The sequence below is a fragment of the Hemiscyllium ocellatum genome, chromosome 47 (assembly GCF_020745735.1).
Source record: "Hemiscyllium ocellatum isolate sHemOce1 chromosome 47, sHemOce1.pat.X.cur, whole genome shotgun sequence".
Taxonomy (NCBI): domain Eukaryota; kingdom Metazoa; phylum Chordata; class Chondrichthyes; order Orectolobiformes; family Hemiscylliidae; genus Hemiscyllium; species Hemiscyllium ocellatum.
Genome location: NC_083447.1, coordinates 177,002 through 187,096, shown reverse-complemented (window position 1 = coordinate 187,096; position 10,095 = coordinate 177,002). Strand labels below are relative to the sequence as shown.

Sequence of the window (10,095 nt, the reverse complement as noted above, 5' to 3'; positions counted from 1 at the left end):
CACCCCATTCTGTGAAAGAATTAAAAGAAAAACTTGCTGATGATCAAGAGTAGACTAATGAAGCAGGAAGTGGCCAGGTTGACTTTGTCCTTTTTTTGAACATGGGGCATATATGGGCTGTTTTGCGATGTTGTGGATAAATGCAGTTCCTCACCTGAATTTAATGTCAACTGACAACCTCTGTCCATAACATCAAAACACCTCCCACCATCATAGGAAATGTCACAGTGCATCAAGTTTACTCTAGACATAGCCATTCAACAGTGAGAGTAAATGGAAGAGATCTGTCCATTGGTGAAAGACACTTCTGCAGTTACAAGTCTAACACCAGGAAATATTGTAAATAGCACCAACAGAAGTTGAAGAAACTTAAGAAATGCTTCAACTGTTTATTTTATTCAAAATCTGATTAACAAACATTAAAAACTTTACCAATATAACAACTCATAAGCGGTCTGGATCAATCTCTCGTCCAGGACTAACAGGTTTTAATCCTTTAAGAGCTAACATTTCAGTTTTTCCAAAATGTGAACTGCTAAACAGCAAGTGTCTTCCACAGGTGGAAGTTTAAACATGAACGGAGGATAACACCAGGTTCTAGGCATCAGAAACACTCGATGTTCTTTAAAAGCAGCATACGTGGATTAGCTGGGATCAGCTTTTGAGCCGGAATCTTGCTTCCCGAAACAGGGAAAAAGCAGTTGATTTGGGTTGGGCAATGTTTCTACTGATTCAGAACAGGATTTGCAATTGGAGGAGCCAGTTAGAAGTCAGAATGTGCAACAAAGATAGCTTGAAGATATCTGATGAACTAGTGAAGCCGCAAAACCTCAGGCAAAGGAGCTCACCAAGTCCATTGTTCAGGTTTCAGTGAAGCTTCACTGGACGGTGAGTGTTGAGCACTGATAATCAAAATGAGGTCTCATTCATTCGGGGTCTGTTGGCAGTTGCTGACTCCACGGCTGGACTGAGGGAACTGGTTACTGACAACCGAGACTCTACAGAGGGACTTGTCGATGGCACATTGGGTGGGACAGTTCTGATGGATACTGTTGGACTGGGTGATGTAGCTTTTAGCCCCTGTACAGAATCAGACTGACCTAGGGTTCTACTCCTGTTCAATAATCTATCAGACTCATGGCTAAAACGACGGAGATCCATGGATCCATGAAATTCATTGCAACGTGCTAACTCTTGGCATCGTTCAACAAAGCTTCCTCTTTGCCCTGCCCTGCCATCGCCTTCTGCAATGGCATTTTCATTGCTTGGACCGTCCGCTTGGATGGAGGAGCTGCGTAATCTCACTTGCCTGGGGCTCCCACTGGGAACATCACCTTTATCCAATGAGGTCCGGCTGGAAACAGATGATTGCAGACTGCACACACTGGAAAACCGCTCCTGCAGTCTAAGCATCATGGGGCTGTCTCTCCGAATGCTACCAGTCCCATTCCGCAACAACTTTTCACGGAATCCATCAACAATCTGAAACTGGCTGTTTCAACAGAAAAAGGAAAGAATTGCAACAAAACAATTTCCACTTGAACACAAAGCACCATGATGCTATCCCAACTGAACACTACCATGTCTCTTGGAGATCACATCCTTATGATAATACCCTCACTTCCTGCTGCATTTTTCCTGTTACAGTTTGTTCCCAATAGTACAAAGTTGAAAGATTAAATTGGACTATCTCCCTGGACATTAATGTAAGACTAAAGGGTTAAACTGTACTGTCTTCCTCCAGAAACTGAACATTCTGGAAGTGTGTAGAGACAACATGCATGCAGGAATGTGGATGACTCCGACTCCATTGAGTCAGTCATTTACCACTACTTCCCTACTATTATCAAATTAAACTCTCATTCAGTTCTTCCATTCAGAAATACTTTCATAGCCATCCCCCAGCCAATCAGATTCATTTGCGTGATCATCCCCGATACTGAAGCCTATCACACCTACATTGTCTGGGAAAGCAGCAGAGCTAGAACTCATTTGCAGGGCTGCCCTGAAGCTAGGTCATATCACACGGATATTGTCTTGGGGAATCAGAGTCAGGAAGTCATTTGCATAATGTTTCTCTAGAATTAGGACATTTACATGTACATGTTCTCCGAGGATGACCTCGTGCTACCATTGTACCTGGGGTAACATGGTTATCGAGGTGGGAGAGTGGCCAGAGTATCTGTGAACATTACCAACTGACCTGTATAAAAGAGGATGCGTTTTCTTTGTTCGGGAGCCTCATTTTTACTCAACTTCACACGACCAGCGAAGAGTGTCAGAGGGGTCAATTAGCTTGTACAAACTTTAATAAATTAACTGTTTGCAGAAGTTGGTGTGTGGAAATTGCATCTTTTGTGGGAAACATCAGGAAATTAACCTAATATGTGGTGCAACGGTGGGACTCCAACATACAGAGTTTCCAGGCAGACTGAATAAGCTATCACTTACGTGTAGGTGGAGAGAGATGGATGGGCCCATAAGGTAACATCAACCTTGATCATGCTCTCTAAACTTAAAATTCAGTCGACCTCTTGTTTCCTGGGACTCAATGGTGACGGAATCTTTGAGGTAACTGCACACCAACAAGTCACTTTGTACAGAAAAGGTTTTTAAATCAGAGTTAGAGACCCCTAGGAAGCAGAGAGGTTGAAGCCCACCCACCCTGGAATTCAGAGGCTAGAATCCCCCACACAAAGGTCAGGAATGTGAAGCAGGTACAGCAGAAGTTCCATTGAAGTTAGAGAGAGAAAAAGAGAAAACATAACTATGGGGCAAACATTAGATAAGTCAGGGACAGGAACCTCTTTGTATCGATTATGTCAGGATGACCCTCAGAACCAGAAATGACTCAGGCCTCTGTTTAAATAAGAAATTGGGCAATGAAATCTGGCTACTAGGAGGGATGTGGGACATAGAGAAATGTTTAAAGGCCGATGAGGCAAACTACAAGCGCAACGCAGGCACTCAGTGGAAAAGTTTAATAACTGCTGAGGAATTGAAAGACAAATCTAAGCAGAGCAGCTGTGATAACAACGCCCGCCAGAAAGCGATTAGGTTATGTGATGTGATAACAAGGGTAACCCTAAGCCTTGGGCAGTGTTGAAGAGCCAGTGCATGGACAATGATCTAAATAAGAGAAGGCAAGAAACGCTAAGAGACACTAGACTGACCAATGAACCAGGATTAAAGCACCAAACCCAGCTACCGGCCGACAGCAAAATGGAGGTACTTCTGGACATGTGTGGTGGGCTGATATTTTTCCAAATTGGTGACACTGATGAGCAGAGGAGGATTGGCAATTCCCACCCTCCAACTCCCCACCCCCACCATATCAGCCGCTACACCACCTACTACTCCTGCTTACATCATGACACCCCGACCTCCAATGTGCCAGCCTACACCCACCACCCCTACCGTACCCTTCACTGCCGTTCGCGCCCCCCCACGTGCTATCCCTCAGCCACAGGGATGTCCTGACCAGAACGAGGCTCCTTCAAGCTTCGCTGACCCAGTTGCTTTCAGGACGCAATCAAACACTTAGAAAGACGAAGAGACAGGCCCTTTTGTGAAGTGCAGAGAACAGGGCACATCATCCTACAACTCCAACCCAGACAATGGCAGCGAGCGTGACAGGCCCCACTATTACGATCCCGAGAGCATGGACTAGCCCAGAGAGGTAGCAAATGAATCAGCTAAACCCAGCCATCTAACCAAAACAGAAACGGCAACATCACCCACAAACATGAACAGAGACAGTTCCCTACCTGGACAGTCCCTAACCCAAACCCTGACGCAGCGGGAGATGCCACTATACAGGTTTATACCCCCTGGAAACCCCAAGAGACGTGCTCGATCATGTCCCATGCCCCTAACTGAAAGTCAATTCCAGAGGATTTCGCTGATTATGTTACAGGCACAATTCAAAAATTCAAATGGATCAAGCCACACCTCAGGACCTCTTCAGTCTGTGTTGCATAGCTTTGACCCCAAGCCAGGGTTCTAGGTGGAAAACCCAGTTAGGGGTTACAATGATTGGGAGACCTTTTCCAGAGCCATTCCCCAGCTGGGAATCAAATCCAGGCAATTATTGGGGTGGGGGGGGCTCTCCAGAGAACCCTACAACCACCGGTAGATGTAAACTAGAGCCTTGGAGTGCTGCCCAAAGCAGGAGGCGGCCAATTCAGATTTTTGGGATCGGTTTTGTTCTACATACTCCACCTATGCAGTGGGTGGCACAGTGGTTAGCACTGCTACCTCACAGCGCCAGAGACCTGGGTTCAATTCCTGACTCAGGCGACTGACTGTGTGGAGCTTGGACGTTCTCCCAGTGTCTGCATGGGTTTCCTCCGGGTGCTCCGGTTTCCTCCCACAGTCCAAAGATGTGCAGGTCAGGTGAATTGACTATGCTAAATTGCCCGTAGAGTTAGATAAGGGGTAAATGTAGGGGTATGGGTGGGTTGCGCTTCGGCGGGTCGGTGTGGACTTGTTGGGCCGAAGGGCCTGTTTCCACACTGTAAGTAATCTAATCTAATCTACATACTCCACCTATGCAGGGGTCACCGTTTATAATGCGGGATATCCCTCCCCCCAGTTTAATACCCTACTATTACAATGTAGAACCAACTATATTGATTGCCAGTAATATGCAAGTGCTCTTCTCATTTGTGGATGGGTGTTATCTGGCCATAGTCCTAAACAGGCTACGGTCAAGCATGAAATGATACAGTAGCATCCCCTGCCAGTGTCCCTGTTACAGCCCCCGATGCCCTCAGGAACCATCCGATGGGACCCCAGCATTGACCCCAGGGGTGGATCGATGGATATGACCATCCATATACCACTCACCCGAGTAGCTGCAATGCATCTTGACATCTATTACAGTCACCCCTGACCCCATGATGGTCCACCCCCACGCACAAGGACACGGCCAATGCAGACCTGTTTTCACCATGGTGCAGATGGTCATTGGCAGCGAGACTGCCCACTGCTGCACCCACAATATGGAGCCCTCAGCAGGGGGCAAGTTTACTTCCCTGGAGACACCTTCACAGTCCGATTAACCTTCTTCCTGCTTTACCTTGCCCTGACTAAAGACCCAGAGGATGAACCGGTCGTGTGCCTGAAGGTCGAGGGTAAAGAAATCCTCTTCATGATTGATATCGGCACCACTGCCTCAACACTCGAGACCTCCTGTGTGCGCCAACATGGGGTTTGGGATCTCACCTACCTCTATACACCCAAGTGGTCCAACTGGGCCGGAGAGGAAGTATCCCTTAACAGAACCACTCATGGTTCGGTTTGGCTGTACTGTCCAATTTGCTCAAACCCCTAATTTAGGCATTAACCTGGCAGGGAGGGATTTGTTTGGATCTAATGCGATCTGTTGAATTATAGCCAAAGGATTTTACGCCTCCTCTACAAGTCCCCGATTCCCACGTAACCCTTTGTAATGATCCCACTAGAGCCTCCACTGAGCTGGCAGCCCCCTTCCTAGAGTCCACTGTCACTGTTACTTTAATGGGACACATTGAAGGTGACCAGGGATCCGCCCACTTGGTAAACGTTCCTGTCCACCTCGGCAGCCAACCTGGCCCCCACATTACCTTGTCTGTGAATGAGGGATACAGAGTGAAGGCCCTGGGATTTTAAGCACAGCAACAGTCAGACCCTAGTATCACCGACCAGATCCAACTGCTGACCAATGAGAAGTTAACTTATTACTCGAGCCCTTTCACTGTTGCAAGGTTTACTGTGCCACTATCAGCCCTGACACGACCCCTCAGAAGAACCCTTTCCTGACCTTGGGTTGGCCTCTATGCACCCTATGAGGTAGGGTGCACTCTGTGGATCCCATCGAGGTCCAAATTACAACAGGAGTAGAACTGCCTTTGATACCTCAATACCCCCTAAGACCAGAAGCTAACTTTAATACACGTGTTCCTCCAACAAGGAGTCCTCGTTCCCTGCCAATCATCTTGTAATACCCATTCTACCTGTCCCATAGGCAAGACACTAGAGCGGAGGTTAGTACGGGATCTCCAATAGAGTAATAGAATAGTGCAGCCATTACACCCGGTTGTGCCAAACTTTGCAACCATTCTAAGCAATATCCCTGCCAGTGCCTGTGTTTTCACCATAGTTGACCTATAGCATGCTTTCTTTGCTCTCCAACTGGCAGTGGAGGCTCAGTATGTGTTTGCTTTTACCTTTAAGGATTAGCAGTACACTTGGACACACCTCCCCAAAGGATTTGTCCACTCATTCACTCTGTTCTCCCAGGTATTGCACCGACAACTGAGTTCTGAGTAGGACGACCTACTCCTAGCTAGCTCCTCGAAATCTGCTAATATTGCAGATACCAACCATCTCCTAAATGCCCTCCAGTCTTGGGGATACCTTATACTATCCAACAAGGTTCAGCACACCCAGCGACAAGTTACATTTCAGGGGAAATTGCTCAGCACTTCAGAATGGCAGTTGACCCCGGACCACATCACACCTGTCCTGACAAACCCCTCTACCCAGGAGCGCCAAGCAGTTGCATTCCCACCAGGCCCAACACCTTACACAGGCTCAACTTAGCTGTTACGAGCTAGCCCTTCCTAACAACCCCCTTCTGGATCTTCTCCCACTGCTTGACCATAAACTGGGCGACTTTCCTCGGTGTCCCTCCAGAGGAGCTTCCCCATCCTCCCCATGACTGCCTTTTGCACAACAACTTAGGAGTAACAAGAAGATGGATTACTGGGCTAATGGTAGGCTACTTGGTAGTGTGGATGAGCAGAGGGATCTTGGTGTCCACGTACACAGATCTCTGAAAGTTGCCACCCAGATAAATAGTGCTGTGAAGAAGGCATATGGCGTACTGGCTTTTATTGGTAGAGGAATTGAGTTCCGGAGTCCTGAGGTCATGTTGCAGTTGTATAAGACTCTGGTGCGGCCGCATCTGGAGTATTGTGTGCAATTTTGGTTGCCATACTATAGGAAGGATGTGGAGGCACTGGAACAGGTGCAGAGGAGGTTTACCAGGATGTTGCCTGGCATGGTAGGAAGATCGTATGAGGAAAGGCTGAGGCACTTGGGGCTGTTCTCATTGGAGAAAAGAAGGTTTGGGGAGATTAGATAGAGGTGTACAAGATGATTAGGGGTTTAGATAGGGTTGACAGTGAGAACCTTTTTCCGCTAATGGAGTCAGCTGTTACTAGGGGACGCAGCTTTAAATTAAGGGGTGGTAGGTATAGGAGAGATGTTAGGGGTAGATTCTTTACTCAGCGGGTTGAGTGTTCATGGAATGCCCCGCCAGTAGCAGTAGTGGACTCTCCCTTTTTATGGTCATTTAAGCGGGCATTGGATAAGCAAACGGAGGTTATTGGGCTAGTGTAGGTTAGGTAGGCTTCGGTCGGCGCAACATCGAGGGCCGAAGGGCCTGTACTGCGCTGTATTTTTCTATGTTCTATGTTCACTTCTTGACAACCCCAGAGCAGACCTCTCAGAATGCTCCATTGCCCACACCAGATTTAACTCTCTTTGTGGATGGCAGCTCACCCCAGAAGTGCCTTTCAGGATATACAATCGTAAGCCTCACAAACACATTGGAAGCATCTAATACAAGGAAAACAGTGAACCTCTACACAGACTTTGGCCCCACTGAGAATTCCCGACCTCCTCAGGCACCCCTATTCACAACACACTGTAGGTCCAAAAGCTCCTTAAGGCCATCCTCCTCCCGAAGCAATTGGCCACAACCAAATGTGCTGCCCATGTCACAAACACTACAGATGTCAGCCACGGCAAAGCCAGATGTGACCGAGCCACCAAGGTTGCAGCAAGGGTTCGTGCTTCAATCGTCTCCACTATTAACCGGCAAGCACCCAACCAAAAACCAGCCTCAAAAACTCAAGGTACAGCATTTACAGGAGGACACCCCTGATTCAGAAAAGCAGATATAGTGGGCGGCACTGTGGCTCAGTGGTTAGCACTGCTGCCTCACAGCGCCAGAGACCCGGGTTCAATTCCCGACTCAGGCGACTGACTGTGTGGAGTTTTCACATTCTCCCCGTGTCTGCGTGGGTTTCCTCCGGGTGCTCCGGTTTCCTCCCACAGTCCAAAGATGTGTGGGTCAGGTGAATTTTCCATGCTAAATTGCCCATAGTGTTAGATAAGGGATAAATGTTGGGGTATGGGTGGGTTGCGTGTCGGTGTGGACTTGTTGGGCCGAAGGGCCTGTTTCCACATTGTAAGTAATCTAATCTAATATAGAAGACGCACAAGTGCTCACACTCTATGCCAAGAGGCCTCTGGATCACTCCAGTCGGTCAAGTACGTATACCTTGTTACCAAAGCTCATTGATTGCCTTCACACTGATACACACTCTAGCAAGGGGGGAGAGAGATCGTATTATGTTGCGGATCTGGTGACCAAGGCAGTTCAAAAAGCAATCAGACCATGTCTGATATGTCAGCAAAATAATTCAGGTCAAGGGGTGTGGTGTGTAATAGGAAAAACCCCCTTGCCAGCTGGTCCAATTGACTGTATTCAGCTTGATCTTATTGAACTATCACGCATACACTGCTATAAGTGTTGCCTTGTGGTTATTGATGTATTTAGTAGATGGATTGAGGCTTTTCTCATTATTAATAACACAGCCTCAGCAGTGGTACGATTACTTCTAACAGAGATCACACCGAGCTTTGGAGTGGCCTGACAGCTTAGTTTAGACAATGGCCCCTACTTTATAGGGAAAGTTAACACAGAGCTGTGTGAAGCACTTCATATCCAACAGCAATTCTATTGCACCTACCACCTCCAGGCATCAGGGATAGTGGAGAGGGCAAACACGACCCTTAAAACCAAATCGACCAAGCTGACATGTGAATCAGGCCTGAACTGCTTGAAGGTCTTGCTTTTGGTCCTATATCACATCAGGATTACCCGCACTCAACTACGGAGTTGTCAGCAGCTGAGATAATCTACGGCCGACCCAGTAAGACCTCTTGGGATGTAGACACAAACCCATCCACCTGCATCGACCTTAAGTGGGAGCAGCAGCTGAGTATAAACGAACCCGGAATACTACAGCTAAGGTAAGACAGTTTGTTTTAAAATTACTTTCCGGTAGCGGGCAATGGTGTTTTTTTTCTCTCTCTTCTTTGTGGGCGGCACGGTGGCACAGTGGTTAGCACTGCTGCCTCACAGCGCCAGGGACCTGGGTTCAATTCCCGACTCAGGCGACTGACTGTGTGGAGTTTGCACGTTCTCCCCGTGTCTGCGTGGGTTTCCTCCGGGTGCTCCGGTTTCCTCCCACAGTCCAAAGATGTGCGGGTCAGGTGTATTGGCCATGCTAAATTGCCCATAGTGTTAGGTAAGGGGTAAATGTAGGGGTATGGGTGGATTGCGCTTCGGCGGGTCGGTGTGGACTTGTTGGGCCGAAGGGCCTGTTTCCACACTGTAAGTAATCTAATCTAATCTCAGAGAGCGGGAGAAGTAGGGGGAAGTGACGACGACCAGAGGGGCAGCCGGGAAGGAAAGCAGTGAGTATATAAATTAGGAAGGCGGCTAAACCCGAGACTCTACAACTGTAGTGTCTCCCACCCACCCTCCTCTAACCTCCTTAAGAACTCTGTTTTTTTAAAGGTAAGGATTTTCTATTTCTTTACCAGTGAGTGGTTAAAAATGTACTTCTTTTGTATATCTATTAATTCTTTTTTAGGAAAAGACTATAGCAGAGAGGTATCAGAAATATTTTAACTCAAACCCGTACAAAGTAACAAAGTAATTAACTAAGTAGAGATGGCTGGGCAGGTGCTGTGCTGTAGCTGTATGATGTGGGAGCTGGCTGATCCCATTGTGAATGGCAGTGACCACATCTGCAGCAAGTGTTGGTTGCTGGAAGAACTCCGGCTCAGAGTTGATGATCTGGAATCTGAGCTTCAAACACTGTGGCACATCCGGGAGGGGGAGAGTTACCTGAATGCTTGGTTCCGGAGGCGGTCACACCTGGGAGATTAAGTAATTCACATTCAGCTAGTGATCAGGGACATCAGAGTGTGACTGTAAGTGAGGCAGGTAGGGGGAACCTGAGTTCAGGAGTG

The 10,095-nt window shown here is 47.6% G+C and overlaps 1 protein-coding gene across 3 annotated transcripts in view; it reads right to left on the bottom strand.

Annotated features, from left to right (window-relative positions):
* Positions 1-383: 383 nt before the first annotated feature.
* shkbp1 (SH3KBP1 binding protein 1) overlaps positions 384-10,095 on the bottom strand; it is a 50,807-nt gene continuing 41,095 nt past the window's right edge. For all 3 annotated transcript variants that reach the window (XM_060855943.1, XM_060855944.1, XM_060855945.1), the window contains one exon: positions 384-1,492. In XM_060855943.1, coding sequence (XP_060711926.1) covers positions 910-1,492 — 583 coding nt within the window. In that variant the 3' untranslated portion in view covers positions 384-909. The remainder of the gene's footprint in view (positions 1,493-10,095) is intronic.